Source organism: Periplaneta americana, chromosome 8, assembly GCF_040183065.1.
Source record: "Periplaneta americana isolate PAMFEO1 chromosome 8, P.americana_PAMFEO1_priV1, whole genome shotgun sequence".
In the NCBI taxonomy this organism is placed as follows: domain Eukaryota; kingdom Metazoa; phylum Arthropoda; class Insecta; order Blattodea; family Blattidae; genus Periplaneta; species Periplaneta americana.
The window spans coordinates 6,472,501-6,500,277 of record NC_091124.1 but is presented as its reverse complement, the minus strand read 5'-3'; the positions used below and the strand labels follow the sequence as shown (position 1 = coordinate 6,500,277).

Genomic DNA, 27,777 nt, shown 5'->3' with positions numbered 1-27,777 from the left:
TCAAATGAGCCAGAAATCGTAGAAATGTCATCTTAAGAACATTATAATTATCACCACTAATTCGCGGACTGTGTTGATTTGATCGTAATTCAACAACTCGCAATGACGATGAAGTTAAGTTTTCCTATTCGTTGGTCACTTTATCAAGAGATTACCCGAAACGTTATAGAGTATGAACTTGAAATAAAATATATAAGCATACTTGAACGCACGTTATATTAACTGTACAAGTTTGATTTGTTAGTATTTATGTAACTATCACTGCCACTGGAAGGAATGGTGAACGGAAGAAGAGTTCTGGGCAGAAGAAGATATCAGATGACAGACATCAAGATATATGATTCATATGAAGAGACAAAGAGGAAGACTGGAGAATGCTGAGTTTGCAGTGAAAGACCTGGCATTGGACAAAACACTATGAATGAATGAATATGTAACTAAACTTTCCTTGAAGAATGCATTATTGCATTTCTGTTCAAATAAAAACGCTATGAGAGGAGATTTTTTGTTATGTTTTATTTAACGACGCTCGCAACTGCAGAGGTTATATCAGCGTCGCCGGATGTGCCGGAATTTTGTCCCGCAGGAGTTCTTTTACATGCCAGTAAATCTACTGACATGAGCCTGTCGCATTTAAGCACACTTATATGCCATCGACCTGGCCCGGGATCGAACCCGCAACCTTGGGCATAGAAGGCCAGCGCTATACCAACTCGCCAACCAGATGCGAGGAGAGATAGGCAGAGAAAACGTGAGTAAGAGAAGAAAATGGCGGATGATTGTTGCGGTTATGCAGTACGTAGCATCTGTGCAGTGTGCTAATCAAACAATGAGACGATGCATTCAATACATAACATTTCAAATTAAGTGGTTTTGTATGAGCTTTGTATTCGTGTGATATTTTAGAAATAAGTAAAGAATAAAAAACTAGATTCTGGCCAGACAGTTATATAAAATTTTATTATGCTATATTTCTTGAATTTCTATGGCTGTCATTCTAATTATGCTAGATTTAATGGCTAAGTTGGCAACAGTGAATAAGGAAAACGTGCAACTGCGTCACGTCTCGTGCCGGAACATTCAGCATTGAGGTCCAGAAAACAAACAATGGTACAAGAAAGAGGAGGAGGGAGACAAGTGAACAGATGGAGAGATGGCAACGCCGCACCGCTCGAGTGGTGACAAGCAATTACGACAGACAATGCTTCGTCGAGTGCTCTTCGAATCTCACACGCGAGAGGAAACGAATTGCGTCCATGGGGTCAACTCCAAGGATTCCAGCAACTGCATTAAGAAGCGGGTCAAAACTGACCTGACGCACCGTAGCCTACTAGCACAACACAGTGACTAAGACTACCAGATTTCCTCCCCTCACTCACCCTGCCAACCACCAGTACAAATAAAAATGGCTATGGCGTTCACATCATTTGAATCAGGAAGAAGAGTACAATACAATATGGAATAAAATACAGGCGTTCCATTTTTAGAAACGTAACTTTGTGTTATTACGAATTTCTTTATCACCCTGTATAATCGCCAATTAATCCATGCGATAGATTTTGCTAACCCTATAACTAGTCTTAGATAGGCCTACACCAAGGTAATTACATTTGAGTTTCTCGTTCGTTCTGGACTGGTTTCTTTAACGTAAGTTCAATACTTTACTTACTTACTTACTTACTTACTTACTTACTTACTGGCTTTTAAGGAAACCGGAGGTTCATTGCCGCCCTCACATAAGCCCGCCATTGGTCCCTATCCTGAGCAAGATTAATCCAGTCCCTACCATCATATCCCACCTCCTTCAAATCCATTTTAATATTATCTTCCCATCTACGTCTCGGCCTCCGCAAAGGTCTTTTCCCCTCTGGCCACCCAACTAATACTCTATAAAGTTCAATACTTTACTCACAATAAAGTTTTTAACCCCTCAAATCTTTATGAAACGCTGTAATTTTTTTTTCCATATATTTCGTATCAATACATCAATTCTCCAGGATCTACCTATACAAATTTTAAACCCCTCTTTGTTAATTATTGTAAATACAGTTTTATAAATGAATAAATATATAATTCGGTTAAGGGATGGCTGCTAATAAGCAAAGAAATGAAAAGAAAAACTTAACTATATATAAATATTGTTTTTGTATGTAAACAAATACATTACATGGCTGTAACCAAACGGCACACCTTGTTATAGGGCAGATATCGCTCTGAAAATCGATGTTTATCTTTGGTCTAAATATTCTCCTCTGCCTACGCACGAATTCTTCACTGTCACTTTTAAGTAAGTTTCCCAAACACAGAAGACTGGTAGAAAACGTGCTCGCGATTCTGTCCCTAGAAATAAAAAATTATAAACAAAATTCGTTGGTAAACAAATGAAATTGTTAGTAATTACCAGTGGCGTAGCATGAAATTTTGAGCAGGGGAAGCTAATTCAAGTTTTCTTTCACGTACATATGAGAAAACGTAAAATATAGTCTTAAAAGAAATAGTAGTCCATGTTAAGTCAGCAGTCGAAGATAGGTTGGAACCTCGTAACACCAATAAAGCATGACCTCAAATGGTACGTAGTAAAATATGATTTCACGGTTTACACATATCTCTAACAAATAGACACTTATACAGTACGTATAACATTAGCTCACTCCCTGTCATAGAGGAATCACAATATTAACGGTCAATAGATACAGTATTAGTAATTACGTAAGTATGCGTCAGTCTTGGTTATGTCCTTCATTGACAGCGAGGGAGTCGGTCATTTGTTTTTTAGATCACACTTTTGTTCGTAAGTCAGTCTTGATAATAGAATTGTCCTAAAAATTCAAGTAAATTGGTGTCAGGAACTGTTATTTCACTCATTATTTATTATATCAGCCACAATGCACACTAACACTTCAACTGAACACAACTCACGAAAAGGGATAACTCGGAAACTAAATTATTTTCAATGTCAAAGCTAGCTTCTTGCGATGAGGGTAGTTTTGTTAGAAAGAATGGAAAATCTGCTGGTGGGTTACACAGAAGAATGAGGAGATTGGAAGCTGGTGTGTGCAGGCTTCATGTTTACTGCTGCATCACAAATAATCCTGAGCTGCCGCATCACAATATTTAACGCGTAAATATAAATTCTATTAAAATTAGTAAATAATTTTGTTCATAAACTGCAGGTTTATTACGAAATTATTATTAACTGGGGAAGCTGAGCTTTTTAGCTTACATTGACGCTACGCCACTGGTAATTACTAATGCTTATCACCTGTGACAAATTTACAATACAGATTTATGCAACCGCAAATGACTGTTCTTTTACTTATTGTCGTGAATAACATGCAACAGGCCCTGTTACATCACACTGAGAGGCGATGGACTTTAAAACTTAGGATGGTTTCCTCCGAGAGGGAAGTGAAGGTGTGTGTCCCATGTCGTAGATACAAAATGGCCGGCCATGCGGTAAGATAGAGGGAACCTGGTACTCACTGAGGTGCAGGGTGAGGTTGACCTGGCTGGGGTACTGCACGGCCTCGTACATGGTCTCCGACTGCCACCAGGTCTGGTTGTCGTTGTTGTTGAAGTCCGTGAGGTAGGCTGCAGGGTGGGCCTGCGCCCCCGACGCCGTGCACACCTCGCACGACTTCTTGGTGCCCGACGCGCCGGTCTGCACGCAGAACTCCGTGGGTCGCTCCTCGCCACACGTGTTGGTCGCCTCCACCAGCACGTTGAAGGCGGCGTTCTCGAAGCCGGGGATGCACCTCTGCCAACGAGACAAGACCGCGGTTATCGAGAGAAATAAACCAGGCAAACGTGCGAATGCCAATACGTGTATAGGGGAGACTGTTGTACCTTTAGCATAGTGTACCTTTAAACATTTCTTGTTTTTAAATTTTTGCCGCTACCTAGAGGACTCAAACTGAAGTTGTTGTTGTTGTTTTCTAATGCCAGGCGTTTGACAATAAAGTCATTTGACCTCTTGCACTCCAATATTTTTCAAAGATATTATCAGAAAATGGCAAGTTGTAGCCGATTTAAGTGAACACCATATTTTAACGTTTTGGTGGCTACTTCATTCACACATAACCCCCAGAATGTCTGGAGGACCACACCTGCTGTTGGTCGACGGGTCCATTGGACCTAGCTGGGAGATCTTGTTGATCACCAGCTTTCCCTCCTTAAGCCACTGGAGGACGATTTTAGTGCCATAACAGGTCAGCACTAGGAACAGAAAAGTAGAAAGAGGAGTTAGGAAAGTGAAATGAACCCCTAGGCCTCGAATGCTCTAATGCCGTCGGGATCGAAGAAAGTAAGAGTTCAGTCAGAGGACTGGATAGGAAAGGGTAAAGAGGGAATTAGTTATTGGATAGAGGAAAATTATACCAAATTCAGTCATTAACTCATCACGCTGACCAGTGCTAATTGATGAGTAGCCCCTCCCTTGTAAAATTATGCTTACTAACAGCTGCACCACGGGAAGGTAGGGATGGGACATTGGGTATTTGTCCAGGTTGGATCCTTAAGGCCTTCAATGGGAAGGATTAATGGCTCTCCCTCCTGTATCCGACAGATACCCTTTTGCAGCCACTCAAACTGAAGTAGATTGTAGAGAAAGCCGCTAAGTAGCTCTGGTCGTAGTTTTGGTTTGATTTATTGCAAATTGTGAGTTCCGTGGACAAAATAAGTTTTTTTTTAGTACCGAAAGTAAACATTTCGTTCATTGATATAAGTTTTCTAACACAAAACCAGATTGCATTTAATATCTTTCAAGTACGGTGTGTTCCCTATCATCTGGTGAGTAATAACATATTTTAATTTCCATGATGTATTTGACTCCCTAGTTTTCGGAGCCATATTTGTTTAAACGTGCACACTCCTGTACCTTTGAACACAAAACATCTTGTACCATGGAACATGTTCCAAATTACACGATACTATCGGTTTTTGTTTTTCTTTTATTTTAAGGTCATGTCACGAAGTAAGTCTGGAATTAAAGAGGTCCCCAATTGATTCGGATGCCTTGAAGAAAGCTGTTGAAGCAGTTATTGTTTATCCAGGAAATAAAATCTCAATCAGAGAAGCCTGCTCTGGTTTATGATTGAAAATACATTTTAAATATAATTGTCAGTTTTTACAGCTATATTCCCACCTACATTCCATGTGTTCCAACTTACAAGAGGGTATGTTCCAAGGTACATGATCGTGTTGTACCTTTGAACACATTACAATTCCTTTCATTTTATTTTTTCCATCCTTAATAGATCTGTAAAACAGGAAAATACATACAGGAAGTTGTAAAGGAATCTTCAATAATTATATCAAGCATTTTTTCATTTAGAAAATTTCATTTCCCAAAATAAAAAAAAGTAAAATGTGAGAAGTGTTTAAAGGTACAACAGTCTCCCCTACTCTATTTTATTTCATGGAGTGCAGTTTCATAGAAAGGACTTTGCCGACAGACCTTCTACTGCCCCCTCCTAATTGGTTGCCATAAATGTCTTCCTTACTGTGACGGAAATCTTGTCTTCTCCTATCAGTAACCAATCACAACCCTTGTTCAGAAGAACTGAAAAGCTCCCGTCAAATCCACGTGGAGGCAGAGTTGCTGCATCTTTTCCGAATTCCAAGAATCCCGTCAGTCTCATTTCGAGGGTCACCAGGATTGTGACAACTGTGCAATGTTAGGACGAGGGGACAGGATGGAATTGTCAGAGGTGTTTGTGTAGGAAGTCATAAATCTGTAAGTGGGTGTTCAAAGGGGCCACCGAACTGCACTCCTTGAAATAAAATAGAGTATACTGTAAACAGTAACATGAGCTATAGCCAGGAAGTGGGATAGCAATAGAAAAAGGAGCATCTTCTGCGGACGTCTGGAGAAAGAACTAAGCGAAATGCTTTGTGTGTACTCGTGTGGAGCAGAAGTATGGACATTACGACGAAGAGAAGAGAAGAGAAATGACTTCGAAATAAGGATATGAAGAAGAATGGACGTTTCTGCAACTGGTATTAAGTCTATGTTCTTACCATAGGAACAGGCCTACAGTGCTATGTGACATTCAGTTGTTTTTCCGATTGCAGAGCTAATGTCACGCAGGGACGTCGCTAGGGGGGTGCGAAAGTGTGCGCAAGCACCCCATAAAAATCGGAGCAGCCCTTTCCGCACCCCAAAGGGCAATTTATTAACAAAATACTAGGCATAGGTTATTTTGAAGAACAAAAACAAACAATTTCTTGGATGTGAAAAAACTACGTCCCTTAGTGTATCGTTATGGATGTGATGAGCAATAATAATAATAATAATAATAATAATAATAATAATAATAATAATAATAATAATAATAATAATAATTTATTTATTTACTTATATTTAATGTGCTGTACAACAGCCAGAGGCCAATTACAGTTCAGCACAAACAATATAACAAAAACACTAGCAATAATTTACAATAAAAGTACAAAGAAATAATTAAATTAATGGCAATTAATTAAAATGATAATTACCAATGAAATAATGGAATCATAAATGAAGAATGGAATTATATAAAATAGTATTACAAAGATATACAAGATTATAATACGACACTAATGACAATGAATGGACGGGATAAAATGGATGACTAAACTACATAGCATAATGAGATAAAAGTAATTGTATTTGAAAATGAAAGGATGGAATCAAGTAAATTAATAAATAACAAAATGATATAAAAGTTAGCGAGAATAATATTAAAATACATATTTAAACAAAAGATATAAATGAAAACTGATATAAAACTTCAAAATATATACTACACATTAAATGGATCGAAGTTTGATCCATGCAAATTAGCATATTTTATGCATCTGCAGACCGGAGAGAGAGATTTTGAATTTCTATTGTAAAACATTTTATGATATCTTAAACCCTTAGCAGGAATATGAAGACTGATATTGCTTAGGAAAGATTCACAATCAATATCACCCTTAAGAACTTTACAAAAAAATAAGTAATCAAGATCCTGACGTCTGGCAAATAAACTACAGCAATTAAAATATTTGCAGTTAATCTCATATTTACAATCATCAGAATTTGGTAAAAATCTATAAGAACACAGGGAAATAAATTTTCTTTGAATATTCTCAAGCTTAGCCGAGTCAGTGGAAGTAGTAGAGTTCCATACTACACATGCATATTCAAGCTTGGATCTGACCAATGTATGGTATAAAATTAATAAACACATAGGAGTAGAAAAAGAATAAGTTAATATAAATAATAATAATAATAATAATAATAATAATAATAATAATAATGGGCGGCCGGGTAGCTCAGTTGGTAGAGCTACGGACTGGAAGGTCCGGGGTTCGATCCCAGGTGGTGACAGGATTTTTTCTCGTTGCCAAACTTTCAGAACGGCCCCGAGGTTCACTCAGCCTCCTATAAAATTGAGTACCGGGTCTTTCCCGGGGGTAAAAGGCGGTCAGAGCGTGGTGCCGACCACACCACCTCATTCTAGTGCCGAGGTCATGGAAAGCATGGGGCTCTACCTCCATGCCCCCCAAGTGCCTTCATGGCATGTTACGGGGATACCTTTACCTATAATAATAATAATAATAATAATAATAATAATAATAATAATAATAATAATAATAATAATAATAATAATATTATTATTATTATTATTATTATTATTATTATTATTATTATTATTAATAAACAGATGTATAGCATGCGCGCAAGTGCATGAGAAAACATTTGGATTTTTATGTACCACATTTTTACAGCTCGCACCCCATCCGCACCCCCCTTGCTCTGATCCTGGCGACGTCACTGATGTCACGTCGTACCATGGCTCAGAACCTGTCACATGAGTTATGAAACTCGGTCAGACCAATAAGCTGAAATTTATTTTAGCGACTGCAACAAGCAGGAAGAGAACTCTGTGCAAAGGACGCCTGAAAGTCAGCGCATGAATGGGCGTGTGCGTGTTAACACGGTGGCTGCTTCATGTACCCGAACACATTGTATTCGCTGAAATCAAAAAGTTTCACTGGAGACTTTCAAGGTACACAACCACGTGTTATTACACTTGGCGCGTGCTAATCTTCCCCTGAGAGAGTTCAATGCGCGGCCGTCAAACGTCTGCATAACGGCGATCACAAACCATATCGATAGCAGCGCAACACGGTCAAGCGTGGCGCGGTCAGCGACCCGATATCAAGTGAATGACGACGGCCTGCCGCACACAGAGCGGGGCGGACTGGGCGGACTTTGTTCATTGCGTTCAATCCTTTCGGGAATACTAATAAGTCTTTATGTGGAAGAGCACAACGTGGCGGTTTACTCGGTACATTCAAATGTGTTCGGCCTGAATCTCTTTCGATGACAGTTGCATAAACAACAAAAATAATTGTTCAGGACAGAGCAGGAAGTGTTTTGCTTTTCATTCGTTACCGTTGGTTTTTCCAGGGCTGGACGAGTCCGTACACTTACATGCTTCGGCTTATTGTGCGCTCTGCATATCGTTGGTAAAAGTGCAAAACCTCTAAAATTTTCAGGAATGTAATTAAGCTGTTCTCTGTTAATTTGCTTGATATGAACAAAAAAATTATTAATAAAATTGCCTTAGAATAATTTCACATAATATAATGAATCATCCTTGTGTTCATATTGTGACAGCGACGTGAGATTCGAACTCACGACCAGCGTCCCGCAAGAGAGCAGACCGCGCGTGAGCCGACGCGGGCTTCACGGAGCACTTTGGGATGGCGCGCGGCGGAGAGAAGTAAGGGGAAAGGGCCTACGTGGCGAGGGAGTTTGCGCGCGCATCTTCTGCTTGCCTAGAGAGGCCGAGAAATCCGTCGAAGTGGAAGACTCGCGAATTCGAACTTTCGAGGCTACGTCGCTGTGGTTATAAATTACGGACGCGAAGGAACGACAGCAGTTTTCAGTTGATTAGTCAGCCAGTCAGTGAGAAAGCCAGAGCAAGCAAGCCAGTCTTGTGTACCGGAGTTCGACTCGAGTGTGCGTCCGCAACTGTATCAGCATCCGAAGGCCTGAGTTCGAGTGCAGTGGACCGCAGTTGGAGGGACCTGAGTTCGAGTGCAGTGGACCGCAGTTGGAGGGACCTGAGTTCGAGTGCAGTGGACCGCAGTTGGAGGGACCTGAGTTCGAGTACAGTGAACTGTCTCTGAAGGTCTGTGGTTCGAGATACTGTGAACTCGAGTGACTGAGATAGAAGAACTGTGAACTGAGAACTGATAGTTCTGATTTGTAAATAGTGCTTTGTAAATATTAGTTAAGATTAGCAGTTCATTGTTGTTCGTAATAGTCCAAGTAAATTGTCATTGTCGTCGGTGGAGTGCTATAACGAATACTGTGTTGAGTGAAAATCCAATTGTTGACGAGAGCGTTTAAGGCGAATTGTAGAAAGGAATTATTGTTGGAAGAATAAAATCCGATTGTTGAGTTGATCGCGAGTGATATGCGACGATTTTCCAAGTCTGACAGGTGACCTGAGTGCCATTCCTGAATGCGACGCTGACAGGTGGATCATCCTGCCTCAGCCCCTGAAGAGACTAGCCTCATCCGCAAACGAATAGCCTGATAAGCCCAAGCCCTTCCTGAATCAACATCGTGAAACCGGCGTTGCCAGGTGAGCCATCCTGCCTGAAATCCTAATGGAGCCAGGTCCCATCCGCAAAGATGTCCCAGGGGCCTGGAGTTCAAGCCCTCCCTGAATCAACATCGTGCAACCGACGTTGCCAGGTGAGCCATCCTGCCTGAAATCCTAATGGAGCCAGGTCCCATCCGCAAAGATGTCCCAGGGGCCTGGAGTTCAAGCCCTCCCTGAATCAACATCGTGCAACCGACGTTGCCAGGTGAGCCATCCAGCCTCAAACCCGGTTTCAATACTCCATCTGCTGTCTCCTAGCAAGATTATTTATTCGTGTCTTCCACTCGTACTACGCCTTGTACAGGGAGTTTTTGAATGTACTTCACTCCCACCCCCTCTACTAGTAAACATCCAACCGTCCTCCACACAGAATCAAGGCCGCGTATGCAGTACTGAGTTAGTGAGTACAGTACGTTCCAGAAATATGTTCGCGTTTTCCACTCACGAAAGAGCTTTCAATATTGAATCATATTTTCGCACAGGTACTGTCGTCCATTTCCCTACGTCGCATCCCGGTTTCCCCCACCTGCTTCTGTTCGCCCCTCTGTAAAGCCTAGTAGCTAGGCTGTCTTAGCTCTTTTCTGGAAACATTAATTTCTGTTAGGAATTGGACGTCTACGTAATATTATACAGCTGTTTAAAATAACTCAAATAAAAGGACCTCGTTAAGTAATTAACTGTCACGTGATTTCCCCCCCTTTCTACGACCCTGCGACAAAACCACTTGATCGGACAGTAGATAGCATTTCTGAGTAATTTTATCTTTTCGGATCGGGCAGAAGAGAAGATTAAATTTACAGTACGTAAGGTACTTTTTTATAGAGTAGGTATAGAATTATTTCAACATGAGATACTCGTACGAAGGACGAAACTGGTAATTGGAATTAGGTACAATAGTCTATAGTGCGATAATATGCATATTAGAACTGAAGCCTGTATCGAAATGAACGGCCACCATTTTCAAAAATGTGTTTAAATATCCATATTATGATTATTTTTCAATTTAACTTCAATCTCTATATTGTACGCTAATGTGCTGTAACAGTACAATATACACTGCATAATTAATACGTCCAAATGGACAGCTCAATTCGTGAGTAAAAACACTAAGTGTTAATACAGTACTGTATTTTGATTAAACAAAAACCTAATGAAAATTATCGAACTCAAAATTGCGATATTTCCTAGTTTACATAAATGGATTTTATTTTATTTTAGTAGGTTATTTTACGACGCTTTATCAACAGCTTAGGTTATTTAGCGTCTGAATGATATGACGGTGATAATGCCGGTGAAATGAGTCCGGGGTCCAGCACCGAAAGTTACCCAGCATTTGCTCATATTGGGTTGAGGGAAAACCCCGGAAAAAACCTCAACCAAGTAACTTGCCCCGATCGGGAATCGAACCCGGGCCACCTGGTTTCGCAGCCAGACGCGCTGACCGTTACTCCACAGGTGTGGACTACATAAATGGATTAACTACTTTTCTTCCCTCCTATATCTAGTAAAGTGATTTGTATTTTACGCCAGTATCATCGAACTCCAGTCTTGGAAGGGGGAGCAAGCGGTGTTTCCGGTTCTAGACCTTTAATCCAAAGGTATAGCCAGGTTAATATTAAAACTGTTAGTAAAAATAAAATGATGTCCCTGTATTATACCAACAGTGGTTGTTGTGGCTTCCTTTGCTGTTTTCGAGCGTAGAACTTGCTTTACGAAGGCTCTGTTGTGCCGATTACTCGAATTTAAGTTGTGTTTTCTAACTTCAGTAATGGGTGGATAGTTCAAGTGGAGAGTGTTGAAGTGCCGTTCTAAGTTCCCTTCTTCAGTTATTGTCGCTGAGGCATTACAAACAAGGCAACGCGTTTGTCTTTTATCATAAGCAACAAGTAATCATTCTCCCATTTTCTATGGAAATGATAGCCTAAGTACAGTATTACTCTTTTTGGAAAAACTCATTTCTTATATCACTAGAATTTAGTGAAATGTAAACGGCAACCAGAATGCAGCAGTGCATAACTCGGGATACATAAGAATAATTATCGCCGCACCCCTAGATTGTCTATAGATGGTTATACAATGACCAAACAAGAGCTTATTTTTTTTCAATTACTGCGTTATTATTCTTCTTAAGCCTACCGTCAAGTCTGGCTGATCTTGTGTCTATGCTAGCTAACCTCGGATTACGGTTATAATAATAATAATTATTATTATTTATTTTAGCTGGCAGAGTTAAGGCCGTAAGGCCTTCTCTTCCACTCAACCAGCAAAAAGTGTATATACATATGCATGAACTTACAAAGAATCCAACAATTTGATTTAGATGAGAGTTACATGTATACAAGAGTTATTTACAAATTAAACAACAAAATACTATGAACTATTAATTAAACACTGAAATAAACTGTGTAGCAGAATTAAACTAAAATACATAGAATGTTAATATATTTCAAATGATATTACGCAATAGAAAGAGATTATTACGAGACAATTAAAATACAGCACGATCAGGATGATGTCTAAAGAAAAAAGTAACAATGTAGTCAGTGATAGTTTAAATCAGTATGGTTGGAGTGAAATGCTAATAAGGTTATCTTTTAAGCTGTTCTTAAAGGTGTTTATTGTCTTGCAGCCCCTAATACTTTGTGACAAGGAATTCCATTGACGCGAGGTGGATATTGTAAAAGATGATGAATAACAAGATGTTCTATGAAGAGGTATACTTAGCGTGCCACAGATAAGTGATCTGGTATTTACGTCGTGGTTAGAGTATAGATAAGAGAAACGAGACGAAAGGTAATTTGGTGTTGAAGTGTGCAGAATTCGAAAGAGTAAAGACAAAGAGTGTAAAGTTCTACGTTCTTTAAGTCGGAGCCACGAGAGACTTGCGAAGGATGGTGATATGTGATCATACCGTCGGATGTTGCACACGTATCTGACGCACATATTCTGAGCTCGCTGTAACTTGACTGACAATTCAGAACTTAGGTCACTTAACAAAACGTCACAATAATCGAAGTGCGGCGTTACTAGGGTTTGCACTAGGGTAAGTGTGCGTGTAGTTTCTAGCTTCTAATATATTTCTCCTAATCATATTTGTGTCACATATAATTTTCTTGTATCAGTTATCATTCCACTTCACGCATCGTCTCTGTATTCCTCATCCTTCACTGTTGCTACCTCTCGTCACTGGAACTCTCTGCCGCCTGAAGTCAAGGGCTGCCGAACATTGAATTCTTTCAAATCCAAGTTAGAAAATTATCTTATGACGAGTTGCCAAACTAACTTACTATTAAGTTATGACAAGTGTTGTATTGCATGTTTCCACGTATTCACATTTTTTTATGTTCTAATGATATTCAACTTATTTTATATTTTTGTTTTCATATTTTCCGATAATGTTATATCTCTAATGTGATAAGTTGAGCTATATATAATCTTAATTTTCCTTACTGTGTGTACTTAGAAATATTGTATTCACTGTATACTTTGTACTGCACTATTTTATTACTACTATTAGTATTATTATTATTATTATTATTATTATTATTATTATTATTATTATTATTATGAATAATTGTCTTTTTTTTGTATGCCTCATTTATTTTGACCTGCTGTTCACATATTATTATGCTTTTTTCTTTCTTTCTGTATGTTATATATTATGTCTGATTTCTTCTTATTTGTTGTTTATTTATTATTATTATTATTATCTTATTCAGTTTTGTGTGTAAAATTGTAGTGTAATTTGTAAATTTGTAGTGTTTTTGTAACGCAGTCTTTACTCCTGGTTGAGTGTTAGAGAAGGCCGTATGGCCTTAACTCTGCCAGGTTAAATAAATCATTATTATTATTATTATTATTATTATTATTATTATTATTATTATCATCATTAGAGCTCAAATATTTAGGCGTTTATAATAGTTAAAATAGGCAATTAAAACATGAACAGAGTTCTGTAAATTTAAAAAAGGCAAAACGGGAAGGCAAAAGAATATTCAAAACATGAAAAGACATTGTAACTTTCAATAAATGCACGATTATTTTATGACATGATAACTATGCAATACATATTATTGTTTATACAATACAATATATATTTTCAGATTTTCTAAGGATGATCATTCACCTCTGCTGATAAATGTGGATGCGGGCCAGCAGTGGCTGGTCGGCCTTGACCCTCCATGGGCTGTAGCGCCACGGATTTCATTTTTAAATTTGTAACCTCTACTTTCGATCTGATGGAAAAATAATTGTCATCACAGAAAAAGATATTTCTCCGTCAATATTAACGCAACTGTAGCATCTATCACATTCCATCGTTTGCCAGATGTCTCACATCCCGATGCTTTTACTGTATTTACTGGTAATCCCGTTTGTATAGGGAAATGGTTCCATAAACGGTTAGCCTACATCTATAGTCGGCATTAAACTTGCACACGAGAAGGTAATCAAAATGTTGGCTGTTAAGACTACTAAAAATAGGAGATAAATAAATTTTCAATTTACTTTTAAAAGACAAAAAGGCGAAAATAGGCACTTAGTCTTAAAATAAACAGCAAAAGCTTAAGAAGGCAAAATAGAAATTAGCGCTATCACTCATAAACACCTCGAAACGTACTGCAAGTAATAACTAGGGAACGGATTTTTATGAGCTAAAAAATTTAAATACATTTATTTTTATGTACTAAGAAGTACGAAAATATTTGCTAAAAATAATTTTTTTTAAATATGATAAAAATACCTTGCTTAGCTTGAAAAAAAATGTTACTAGGTACTCACCAACCACACTTGAGTGCTAGTAGTTGGCCGAGAATTGCAGTGAATAACAAAGGTCATCTCCATATTCTCCATCACAAATGCATGCCGATTATCTCTGAACGACTTATGCTGTGAAAACGATATTTCCACATTACAGGACGTCAGACGTGCATATTTAAAGAGAGGAATGTCATAAACACAAACATCGTCAATTTCACCTACAGGCACATCCTCCAATACTTGAGCAACTTTACACATTTTTTATATCCACTGTTTTTTCCCAAACACATTCTGGAATTTGTCCCTTAGTACTTGTACTTCTGAACCTGGTAGCGAGTCTAGTTTAATTTTCACATCACGTACCTCCCTGTTTCACACAACAGGTTTTTGGATGTTTCGAGTTTTTTATGGCGTCTCACAAAAAGCTTAGATTTGCTAACAGGAAAGCCAAATCGTTTTTTAAATAACCATATTTCAATATATATCTTGAAGGATATCGATTGACGAAGCCCGGTAACAGGGAATCACAACAAGATATATTGTCTTACTTGATAGACATGAGCGAGAGGCAAGAGATTTGTTTAAATTAAATAATGTTCATACCCGAGCTCTTATCTGTTGTGTTTCACAAACAAAGCGCGGAATGAAATCATCTTCAGCGACAATAAACATTCCTAATTATGTGTTGCAAGATCTCTCCTCCTTGTCCATGTTAATTTATTCTCTAATAATAACACTGATATGCTGCCTAGCAGTTCTCAGAACTTGAGGCGATACTATTACAAAAATGGATCACGGATACACCACACAGCTTAGAAACACGAAGCAACCAAGAATTCTTAAAAAGATAACGTACTTCTGAGTGATATAACTGATTTAGTTTTAAAATGTTTAAAAGTTCTTGTAAAAATTATTTAAGTAAAAGAACTCCCAGATTTATGTGTTTATGATAGATTTTCTGAAAATATGTATTTACATAATTTTTTTGTGGAAATATGTGCTTTTATGTGAAATAAAAGTCGAGTTTTAAACTTGAAACTTCATGTTCGGAATGTTTAACTTTGTTAATTGTGTTTTATCACACGCAAAAAGAATATTTAATTACATAGGAATCCGCTCCTTAGTAATAACTTCAGCGGTTCAAATGAGAAAGTGACTCATCTGTCATCTCTGTTGACAATCCTTGAGGGACGTGCTCATTCCCCTTCTTACGCCATCCACGAAATAAGATCAAGAGAGAGAGAGAGCCTGCACTTCCTAAGAAGAGGGTATGAGCGATGACGTCACTTCCGGGACCAACACCGCGCACGTGGCAAAAATACATTGCAAACAAAACAGCAGCGAGATCACAAGTCAGCTTCTATGTCATACCACAGTCTACTATATACAGTCGCGAAGCTTGAGTTTTGAGGGTGCTAGAAACAACGGGCACAGAATACATAGAGTAGACACTAGCATCTTAATACCATTGGACGGAGTGAAGCCGGTTTGATGGGCCTGACGCCATCTTGTTGCTACCAAAACATTGCAAAATAGCTATTACGTTATAGAAGATCTTATGATAATAGGAATTCCATATGTCGCTAATTTCCTGGAGGACTCACACTTCCTTGTTTGTTTCGTAATACAGAATCCCTAGGCACGTATTTTTAGCAAAAATTGCAAAACTGTAATCGATAAATCACATATATACATATTTAAATTGACAGCTCTTAAAATTGCAGTATGGTATTTAATAGGTACTCTGGAAAGTTAAACAAACAATAATGATAAAAAAGGAAGATAATTTGACCTTATTTTGCTACTAGTCCAAATAAAAATGCTAGCCTATAATAAGTACTTTCATAGATTGATCCATTTGCTTCGATTTAATAATGCAACTTGCTTCTTAACGCAAATTATCATTCTCTTCCTTTTGCCAGTATTTCGTATAGATGTCCCGATTTTTGTTTAGAGAAAAAGTGGAATGCTCTTAACCATATAATATTTGATAGGCTCTTCGTTTATAGTATATAATTAGATTATAACGGCGAACAAAAGTTAAGTTTTATTACCAAGTGAGTCAAGTTAGATCACGATGGAGTTAATGCAGCTACTAAATCTGCAAAGCATAAGTCTGATTTCGTGATTATAAAAATTAATTATAATAATATTAATACACTATTTCTTTTTCTTCATAAAACGAATACGTGCATTCGGTTGAAGAGAAACCTCGGTACACCCATTTTCTATAGCACGCGACACAAACTTCCAACACGGGTTGTTAGGTTAGCTTCGCTCATAGATGCTAAGTCTGCAAAGCATGTCTGATTTCGTGATTATAAAAATTAATTACAATAATATTAATGCAATATTTCTTTTTCATTAAACGAATACGTGCATTCGGTTGAAGAGAAACCTTGGTACACCCATTTTCTATAGCACGCGACACAAACTTCCAACTTGGGTTGTTAGGTTAGCTTCGCTCGTAAATGCTAAGTGTACAAAGCGTAAGTCTGATTTAGTGATTATAAAAATTAATTACAATAATATCAATACACTAATCCTTTATCTTAATCAAACTAATACGTAAACAATACGAATGTAACCGACTAACTTAGGCTAAATCATTCATTACCGTATCTAGCCTACCGGTAATAAGTACATTTCACACATGCATATTTACCTGTGAAAAGTTATTCCAGGAATTTTTTTTTGAAAACCTGTTTGTGCAGCCATACGCAGAACATGTAGGCATATTGAAATTAGTTAATTTATTAATTAAAACAACGATGCAACATCACAATCAACTGCCCATGTGCTAACCGGCAGCCCAATGTTTTGGTAGCATCATAATGGCGACTGTCCACAAAAGCGGCTTCACCTCCAAGCTGTTTATATCTACTCTATGCATTCTGTGCTCGTTGGCTAGAAACAATAGACTGTGACGGTACTATTTTGCATTGCCTGTAATGAGGCGATATTAGCGATCCTAGTGGTGAGCAACTATCTAATGTTTGCATATTTACTACGTATTGAGCTTCGTGACTGTATATGCTAGATTGTGGTTATATCATGCAATCAATTCAATCGCATGGTTGCTCGTCGACTGCACGTTCTTTCTTCCCTAGAATCAGGTTTGCAATTCCCTTCTTGTTTTCCATGACATTCTCTACGTAATAGGCTAGTAGATATATTCGTCTTCTCACACCAACTTCCAAACTTTTCGTAAGTTTTCTTGTACAACTTCCTGGATTTCTGTTGTATGAGGGTAGATAACGCAGTTTTCGCCGCATTTTCTATGTCAGAATTTTCAGATTCGCTCATATTAAACATATTTCTTGACAGCTTCCTCTTGCAACAACCTTCTGTTTGGATAACGTGTGTAACACTAATGGCGTCCAACATAACAATGGAGTTGTAAACAACTGCATAAATGCTTCAAAGCGGTATCTCGTATTTTTTCTTGTTTATATTGTTTTGAATGCATTATGCCATGTCAAAGGTGTGCTGTTGCGGTATGCAACAATTCTAACGATAAAAAAGAGTTGGCTCTCTTTACCATCCCTAAAGATTTAGAAATTAGAAAAAAAGTGGGTAATTGCGTGCAAAAGACAGGATAAATTCAATCCTGATGCAAGCAGATTATGCTCTGATCATTTTAAAGATGACGATTTTGTTCCTGATTTTCGAGCAGCTTTAATGACAATAAAGCCGAAACGACCAACAATGTTAAAGCCTACAGGTAAGTTTAAATAAATCACGTAGGTCTATATAAGTAGCCTATGTTAATACCAGCTTTGTATAATTAGATTAGGTTCATCTATGTTAACCTACAAATTATTTTCTTTCTTTTGTAATCATGCTACTAATACTAACAGTTGCATACCAAAGGGGTGGAGTGTTAACGACTGATACCAGTGATGTTTTTTTCACTATAATTCTCATTATATTGATTTTATATTAACGATTTATGACATTTTGTCATTATGGCATAATCAGTGGGTTAATCATAATAGCCTCCAGTGACAGTTCATTGTTGAGTTATAATGATTTTTGTAAATGAACGTGTTGTTGACATTTCATTACCGGTACATGCCCCTTTTTCCAAACTTTATTGAGGTATTAAAATCAATCACTGTTAGATTTAAAACAAAAACACCACCATCTTGGCCCTCTTTAAATTTTAGTACATTATTCTATCTTCTGAAGGTTTAACCATGCCATCACCAGCATAATACTAATAATACTGAAAAATTCTACAATGAATTTCATGGCAAGAACACGATTAAAAAGGGGCGGAATATTATAAAAGAACCAAAGAATATGTGGCAATGTTCGTACATAACGTTCCACGTGAAATTTTATTGCTGATTGTACGGTCAAAACTAGGTTCCTTATACGACTCTAAAAAAACACAAGACACAACACAAGACTGAACACAAGACTGGAAACTAGCAGACGAAAACGGACGGCAAACACTGAGAGCAGACGAATTGTTAAGAAATACAGAAAAATAATGCAGTGACAAGTGTAAGTACAGCTTTTATACACAAGGTATAAACAATTTCAACGTACTTATTTTATTCCATGATACGTACACACTTGGTTTATGTTCCTTGTAATGTTTTTATTTGAGGTGATTATGTTTATAATGCACGCTTATCATTGAAAATAAAGGACCAATCAGCATGGACTCTTCACCCGTCATCAGCCAACTAGCTATTTGATTGGCTATTGAAAAACGAGATAACCTATTGAGAGTATAGGAGCCTTGCTAGTAACCAGTATTCATTTGAAACGTCACTTTTGCAACGACGTCTGAACAAAAAAATCAATTAATTTTTCTTTACTAAAATAACTGAATCCTATAGATTCAAAGTCCCATTTATCCACTTTCATGAATTGAAGAATTTAGACAGTAACTGGCAGCAAATGTAGGGAATTTCCAACCTAACACTAACTTTTAACAAACGTTTATAATTAAAGGGTCATTCGAAAAGCGCACCGGTTTTGATATATCAAATTATGAACTTAATTTTTATGACAAAATACTTTAAACTAGGACATAAACATGTTCAACTCACCTTTCCATATCAGATATGGAAAATGATGTGGGGCATATGACCCCCCTCTACTGTCCGTGAAATTCGCTATGATGCCTGACAAATCTCCACTTGGATTTCGCCGACAACTCGTCGAATTTTCTCTTTTAACTCGCGGATATTTCGGGGTTTATTGATATACACCAGTGATGTCAAAGCAAGCGCATTTTTCTGATCTTGACGTCGTACGCGGGCAGCAAGCGCTAAGTATGGAAAGAGGAAGGGTTGTATATATGAATAAGCAACCTGTTGGATTAATAAAACAGTGGTGCACAAACTTCAAACGTAACGTGAAATTTTATGTCATTTTTATATGGCTTCTTTCTGTTTAATATTATCTATATTGTCTGTAAAACAAAAGTACTAACACTGATTTCTTAATATTGCACTTGTGTTTTAAATCTTAATAACATAATAGAGAGTTAAGAAGGAATATTCACTTAAATTCCATAGTAGTATAATATTATACTGTATTAAGTGGATGAAACACATCATTCATAAAGAAAGTGATATTCCAAAGAAAGAGATTTAGTATGACATGAAAGTTGGAATTTATATTGATGGTATCTTTAGCCTTACAAAAGTAATCAATAAACTACTCAATATTGCAGTACAAAGCAAAGTTACCTAGGTTCTGTATCTGTTTTAAGTGTAACCAATATTACATAACAAAACTCTTATCGCATTATGCTTTTAAGGTGATATTTGTGAGCATCTTCCTATCATCAGAATATTAAATTATTTTCTCGAAATCTGCTGAAGCTATAGAGCTGACATTTTTACAACACATGGGCACGTATCTTTTGCTTATGATGTAACAGTAGTTGCTTTGTTAATTAATTTCCTTACAAACAATTTCCATGGGAATATTTTCAAAATATTCAATATAATATTGTGACAGCGACGTGAGATTCGAACTCACGACCAGCATCCCGCAAGAAAGCAGATCGCACAGGCTCCACGGAACATTGAGTGACGTCGCGCGGTGGAGAGAAGAGAGAGGGTGTATTACGTCAACGCGACGAGTTTGCGCGCGCAGCTGCTACTTAACGCAGTGAATGTGGAACGACCTTCCCGACTATTCCAGAAATCCGTCGAAGTGGAAGACTCGCGAATTTTCGAGGCTACGTCGCTGTGGTTATAAATTACGGTCGCGAAGGAACGACAGCAGAGTTTTCAGTTATTCAGTCAGTGAGTAAGCCAGAGCAAGCAAGCCAGACTTGTGTGCCGGAGTTCGACTCGAGTGTGCGTCCGCATTTGCGTCAGCATCCGAAGGCCTGAGTTCGAGTGCAGTGGACCGCAGTTGGAGGGACCTGAGTTCGAGTGCAGTGGACCGCAGTTGGAGGGACCCGAGTTCGAGTACAGTGAACTGTCTCTGAATGTCTGTGGTTCGAGATACCGTGAACTCGAGTGACTGAGATAGAAGAACTGTGAACTGAGAACTGGTAGTTCTGATTTGTAAATAGTGCTTTGTAAATATTAGTTAAGATTAACAGTTCATTGTTGTGCGTAATAGTTCAAGTAAATTGTCATTGTCGTCGGTGGAGTGCTATAACGAATACTGTGTTGAGTGAAGATCCAATTGTTGACGAGAGCGTTTAAGGTGAATTGTAGAAAGGAATTATTGTTGTGACGAATAAATTACATTGTTGTTACTAATAAAAATTACAATATCTTCAGTAATACGTATATACGGTATATTAGATTTACGAAAACATTCTGTAAGGCTACTAAATAAATAGGCCTATACCTGAAAATTTCACTTGTCTATACGAAAAGTTGAGAAAATATTTCTTTTGAATAAAAAATCAAACTTGTGAAAAATGAGCATTAAAATTAAAACTTACATTCTTATAATGCACTTATACTTCTCAGGCAAATCTAAAAATTACCATGGATACAGTTTTAATAAGTTCTCTTCCCTTTATCCATTGAATCAGTGCTGGCCATCCCTGAATATAGCTCGACCAAGCGGCATATACCACCTCTTTCGTCTGTCTCTTTCCTTTCAGCTGTAAAGCGCTCAGGTTCTCCTGGGCTCTAAAGCGCGTGCTTGCTCCTGTGGGCATCAATTGACATGCCTGATATACACCATTGATTTAAGATTACCGCGTAGAAAAAAAAAAGTCACATGGAGTTAAATCACATGACCTTGGTGGCCATTCATGGTCACCATTACGCGAGATGAGACGATCCGGGAACCGCTCATGGAGCAACTCAGTTGTTTCGCGGGCAGAGTGAATGCTGCACCATGGTGGTAATGGAAATTACTTAGGAGGATTCGCCGCACTGAAGAAGATCCTATGTCTAATTCTGCGAAGAACCGATTTCATTGGACTAACAGTCACACTGTACCGACCACACCTTGCTCCATGGCTAGACACACGACGACGAAATGCGAGAAATCCAGACTGAAGCAACAATCGAAATGTTTACGGATATCGAAATGAAATGAAACAATGTCGACAACCGATAAACAAAAAAATACGAAGCGATTAAAAACCGGCGCGCTTTTTGAACGAGCCTTTATATTTATGTTCCATTGTTATAGGCCTAATACTTACTTACAAATGGCTTTAAGAAACCTACATGTTCATTGCCGCCCTCACATAAGCCCACCATAGGTCCCTATCCTGAGCAAGATTAATCCAGTCTCTATCATTATATCCCACTTCCCTCAAAATTCATTTCAATATTATCCTCCCATTTACGTCTCTGCCTCCCCAAAGGTCTTTTTCCCTCCGGCCTCCCAACTAACACTCTATATGCATTTCTGGATTCGCCCATACGTGCTACATGGCCTGCCCATCTCAAACGTCTGGATTTAATGTTCCTAATTATGTCAGGTGAAGAATACAATGCATGCAGTTTTGCGTTGTGTAACTTTCTCCATTCTTCTGTAACTTCATTCCTCTTAGCCCCAAATATTTTCCTAAGAACCTTATTCTCAAACACCCTTAATCTCTGTTCCTCTCTCAAAGTGAGAGTCCAAGTTTCACAGCCATACAGAACAACCGGTAATATAACTGTTTTATAAATTCTAACTTTCATATTTTTGGACAGCAGACTAGACAAAAGCTTCTCAACTGAATAATAATAGGCATTTCCCATATTTATTCTGAGTTCAATTTCCTCCCGAGTGTCATTTATATTTGTTACTGTTGCTCCAAGATATTTGAATTTTTCCCCCTCTTCGAAGGGTAAATCTCCAATTTTTATGTTTCCATTTCGTACAATATTCTGGTCACGAGACATAATCATATACTTCATCTTTTCGGGATTTACTTCCAAACCTTGCTTCAAGTAAAATTTCCGTGTTTTCCCTAATAGTTTGTGGATTTTCTCCTAACATATTCAAGTCATCCGCATAGACAAGCAGCTGATGTAACCCGTTCAATTCCAAACCCTCTCTGTTATCCTGAACTTTCCTAATGGCATACTCTAGAGCAGTGGTTCCCAAACTTTTTCAGCCACGGAGCCCTTTTTGAAGCAAAAGTTTCTCGTGGAGCCCCAAGAAATGTTTACTTTTCAGTTTTATCTGTCTACGTTCTATGAAGCATATTTCACAAGATACATAAACGGAAGTATGTATATTATGAGGAAACGATAGTGAAAAAGTACTGGATATAATTTATTTAAATCTACAAAACGATATTAACAAGTAGTTAAGATATTTAAAATATGTTACAATGTTACATGTACACCCGAAGTTAATGTGAAGAATGTGCCGTTTCTTGCGACAGAGTTTGTCAATGTCCGGTGTCATAGAAGTCAGTTGAAGACGTATACCGTCTTCTGTGTCCAAACAAGTTCGATATTTATTTTTGTAGCCGTGTACCTCGAAAAGTTCGTTTCACTGAGATACACAGTACCAAAAGGCAGTGAGAGAAATTTAGCTTTTGAACTTAATATCAAAAGATCCTCCCCTAACTTAGCCCAAAATTCGGGAAATGGTTTGCTTTTAAATTATGCCTGACAGCGGCTGTTCGAAACCATGTCTATAAGGACCTCATATCTGAAGCAGTGAGGACTGCTGGTTTTTACCACTGGAAATGGATCTACAATCCACTCATATTTCTTTAGAATCGATTCCTGAGTGTCCCTTGGAAAGTATGAATTCATATTTTGAACCAAATTCTCAAGGTGTTCTTTCATTATTGCTATGAATTAGAAATTCATTGTTATGTTATTTTCTTCTATAAAGTTTGAAGTCAATGAGAAACGTAAGATCCTTATTGTCGATGCTTTCTATGTAGAACGCTATCTTTTTCTTCAGTGCGACAATTTCGTCATCAGCATCGAGTAAAGTCTTCCGTTTACTTTGTATGTATGTGCTGAATTCATTTTTGAAAAATGTCTGCCAAGTAACATAATTTGTACAACCAATCCTGATCATTCAAATAATCTGCTAGCAAACTGTTCTGGTAATTCAAAAGTGAAGAAACTTCCGTTCGAAGTTCATGTAATCGGGATAACACTTTACCGCGCGACAACCATCGCACTTCTGTGTGTAATATTACTAACAATGACTTGTGTATGCTACCCATATCTTCACACAGGATTTTAAGTAGCCTACACTGCGAAGGTCGTGCCTTAACAAAGTTTATAATTTTGACGGCGTTGTCTACTACCTGCTTTAATAACGCTGGCATTTTTTCGTTGCGAGGGCGTGTTGGTGTAGTAAACAGTGACTACTTGTTCAGTTTTTAAAACTTTCTTGATCCTTGTAACAGCGCCAGCAACAGGACCTACCATGGCCTTTGCGCCAACTGTGCACACGCCAATGCAATTGTCTCACGGAAGAAAAAATTTCAGTACGCTTGTAGAGGATGGCAATAGCTGCAGAAAAAAATATTGCATGAAAGAACCTGAAAATTCATATCGCACAAACATCATTAACGTAGCTAATCCGGCAAATACCGTGGATTTGTCAAGTTGTAACGAAAATTTCGTTTAACTGATACGGGAAATCATGATATTTTTTACGTCTTTTCATAGATTCTGGATTCGATTATGCAGTGTTATTTGATAAAGACACACTGGAAATCAAGTTTGCAGTTTTCTCTTCCACCATGTACTTCACTACCTTCACTAATAGTGGTTTCATAAGAGTTTCAGCAAGGGTGAGGTTTACCACCAAGAGTCTGGTAATGACTAACCACGACGTTTGCAGTGGTTTCTCATTGTTTGTTTTTACACGAAGTAAAATTTTGTCTGAACTGCATGGAGTTCGTCACTTTTTCTTTCGAAGTAGTCTGCAGTTTTATTTGTGAATTTTTGAATTGAGAAATGCCGTCTAAGCTTGACAAGGGGCATAGAACTATTGGGAAAAACTTTGTTACATATCACACACTGTGGACGTTCATCAGCAAGCTCAATGAATCCCATGTCCAAATATAAATTAAATCACAATGAAATAGATTAAAGGTGATATGTTACAGTTGTATGAACACTAATAAGTAGTGTTCATACAAGTGTAACATATCACCTTTAATGTATTTCATAAAATTCAATGAACACTATATTATTGACCTAACATGTGTGTTTTATCATTGAATACAATTCACAATATTTTCGTTTGTTACTTTCAATACCTCTACATTAGGCACCATAGACTCTGAGACAGGATCATGTTCAACATATTCCGAACTCAATTCCCAGGAATTCGCACTATCTTCTTTGAAGTAAGGTTATAGCTGTTGTTATCTTCCTTTGACCGAGCACTGGTTGATGGCTAATGACTCTTAGGTCTTAGGGAGCCCGTCTTAAGCCACGGTTCCGGTTCAATGAAAGTTTAGCTAACACATTTGCTATCAAATTAACATGCAGGTATACAGTATACAGGGTGTTTAAAAAATACGGGACATAATTTCAGGTATGTATTTCCCACATGTAGACAATCAAAATAGTTCATTACAACATGTGTCCGGAAATGCTTTATTTCCGAGTTATGGCCTTCACAACATTGAAATTCACCGGAACTTTTTTCTTTCTGCAGGTCGTTGCCGTCAAAGGAGACATTAAGACGGCACTCTGACAGTTCATTCCGAGGCGAAGGTTACATTCAATGTTGTGTACGCGTTAGACTGTGCGACATGTATTCAAATCAAGAGCTGGCAGAGATACACTTCATGTACGGTAAGGCGGACGGCAATGCTCCGCTGGCTCGTCGTTTGTACCAGGAGAGGTACCTACCCACAGCGACAATGTCCAGATCGGAAGACATTTGTACGTCTCCATTACCGTCTGTGCGAGTATGGAAAATTTAACTCTCCTGGTTTGGGAAGGGGACGACCAAGATCTACAACTCAAGAAGTACAGGAGGAGATTCTGGAGGCTGTGAACATGACTCCTATCAGCACACGAAGGGTAGCGTTGCAAGTCAATGTTCCTCATACGACTGTCTGGAGACTGTTGAAAGAGTATCAATTGTATCCTTATCATTTGCAACGTGTACAGGCCCTGTCACCAGCAGATTACCCTGCACGAGTTAGGTTCTGTCAGTGGTTCTTGCAGCAGTGTGGTGTAAATCCGAACTTCCCTGCCTTAGTATTATTTACAGATGAAGCACAGCTCACACGAGATGGCATAACAAATTTCCACAATCAGCATGTATGGGCGTATGAAAACCCACGTGCAACTGTTCCATCTCATCACCAGGTGCGGTTCTCCCTCAACATGTGGGCCGGTATCATTGGTGATCGATTAGTTGGACCCCATGCACTTGTAAACAGACTTACGGGGCAGGCGTACACAAACTTCCTGGAAAACACCATACCTCATGTTTTAGAAGACACTCCACTGATCAATCGTCAACACATTCACTTCTTGCATGATGGCGCTTCTGCACACTTCAGTCGTACGGCTCGCCGGTACTTGGATCGAAGGTTTCCTGATCGATAGATAGGTAGAGGTGGCCCAATTGCTTGGCCTCCACGCTCACCTGATCTGAACCCTCTCGATTTCTACTTGTGGGACCATTTAAAATCATTTGATTATTCGTCTCCGGTGCCTGATTTGGAATCCCTTCGGAATCGAATTGTGGCATGTTCTGAGGACATACGCAATACTCCTGGAGTTTGGGATCGTGTTCGCAGGTCAATGAGACATCGATGTGAGGTCTGTATTCAAGCAAGAGGTGGACATTTTGAACATCTTCTGTAATGACAACAACCTGCGGAAAGAAAAACTTTCCGGTGAATTTCAATGTTGTGAAGGCCGTAACTCGGAAATAAAGCATTTCCGGACACATGTTGTAATGAACTATTTTGATTGTCTACATGTGGGAAATACATACCTGAAATTATGCCCCGCATTTTTGAAACACCCTGTATATTTTTTGAGGTAAGGTAACAGTCAATAGATTGTAGATTCCACGTACCACGAATAACAAACGCTGCCTGCCCAGTACATAAAAATAAAATAAATTTCGAGAATCACTGAGTACTTGGCAAGCAAGAAAGTTCGAGATAGTTCCAGTGACGAGTAGATCTAATATTAATGCTTCCATGTAGCAAGAAGAACGCAAACTACTTTCTCAGAAAGTATTTTTCGCTTGATGGAAATAATTTCCGTTTTCTCCGCTAGAGACTATATGGAATTAGCAATTTTTGTCATCTTTATAACTTCCGCGGACGGAGCCTCTGAGAATCATTCGCGGAGCCCTAAGGGCTCCGCGGAGCACACTTTGGGAACCGCTGCTCTAGAGCAAAGTTAAAAAGTAAAGGTGATAGTGCATCTCCCTGCTTTAGCCCGCAGTGAATTGGAAAAGCATCAGGTAGAAATTGGTCTATACGGACTCTGCTGTAAGTTTCACCGAGACGCATTTTAATTAATCGAACTAGTTTCTTGGGAATGCCAAATTCAATAAGACTATTATATAAAACTTCTCTCTTAAGCGAGTCATATGCCTTTTTGAAATCTACGAATAACTGATGTACTGTACCCTTAGCGGTAGCTTGCAGTCTGTCAATATTGTTGTAATGTTCATCACCCCACCCCACAACTTCTTAGAGGTGAGAGGCGACAGTGCTGTCTCTCTCATCAATAAAACAGTCTATTGTTATTCTGTCTCAAGTGCTCTGCGCAACTGGTATTAAAATAAAGCAAAATCGGAACCTGTGACTTCAAGTCCGCCAAGAAGGCAATAATAAATGGCATACATAATTTAAAATAAAAACAGCGCGAAATACAAGAACGTGTAATGAACATCACAAAGGAAGTGTTGTAGACATTTCTGCAGTTGGAACATGTGCGAGTAGACGACTTCGTGTCTACAGTTTCACTGC

The 27,777-nt window shown here is 38.3% G+C and overlaps 1 protein-coding gene across 1 annotated transcript in view; it reads right to left on the bottom strand.

Moving 5' to 3' along the window:
• The window catches only part of LanB2 (laminin subunit gamma-1), a 219,832-nt gene that overhangs the window by 154,064 nt on the left and 37,991 nt on the right, over window positions 1-27,777 (bottom strand). The window contains exon 2 of the mRNA XM_069832299.1: window positions 3,484-3,757. Coding sequence (XP_069688400.1) covers window positions 3,484-3,757 — 274 coding nt within the window. The remainder of the gene's footprint in view (window positions 1-3,483; window positions 3,758-27,777) is intronic.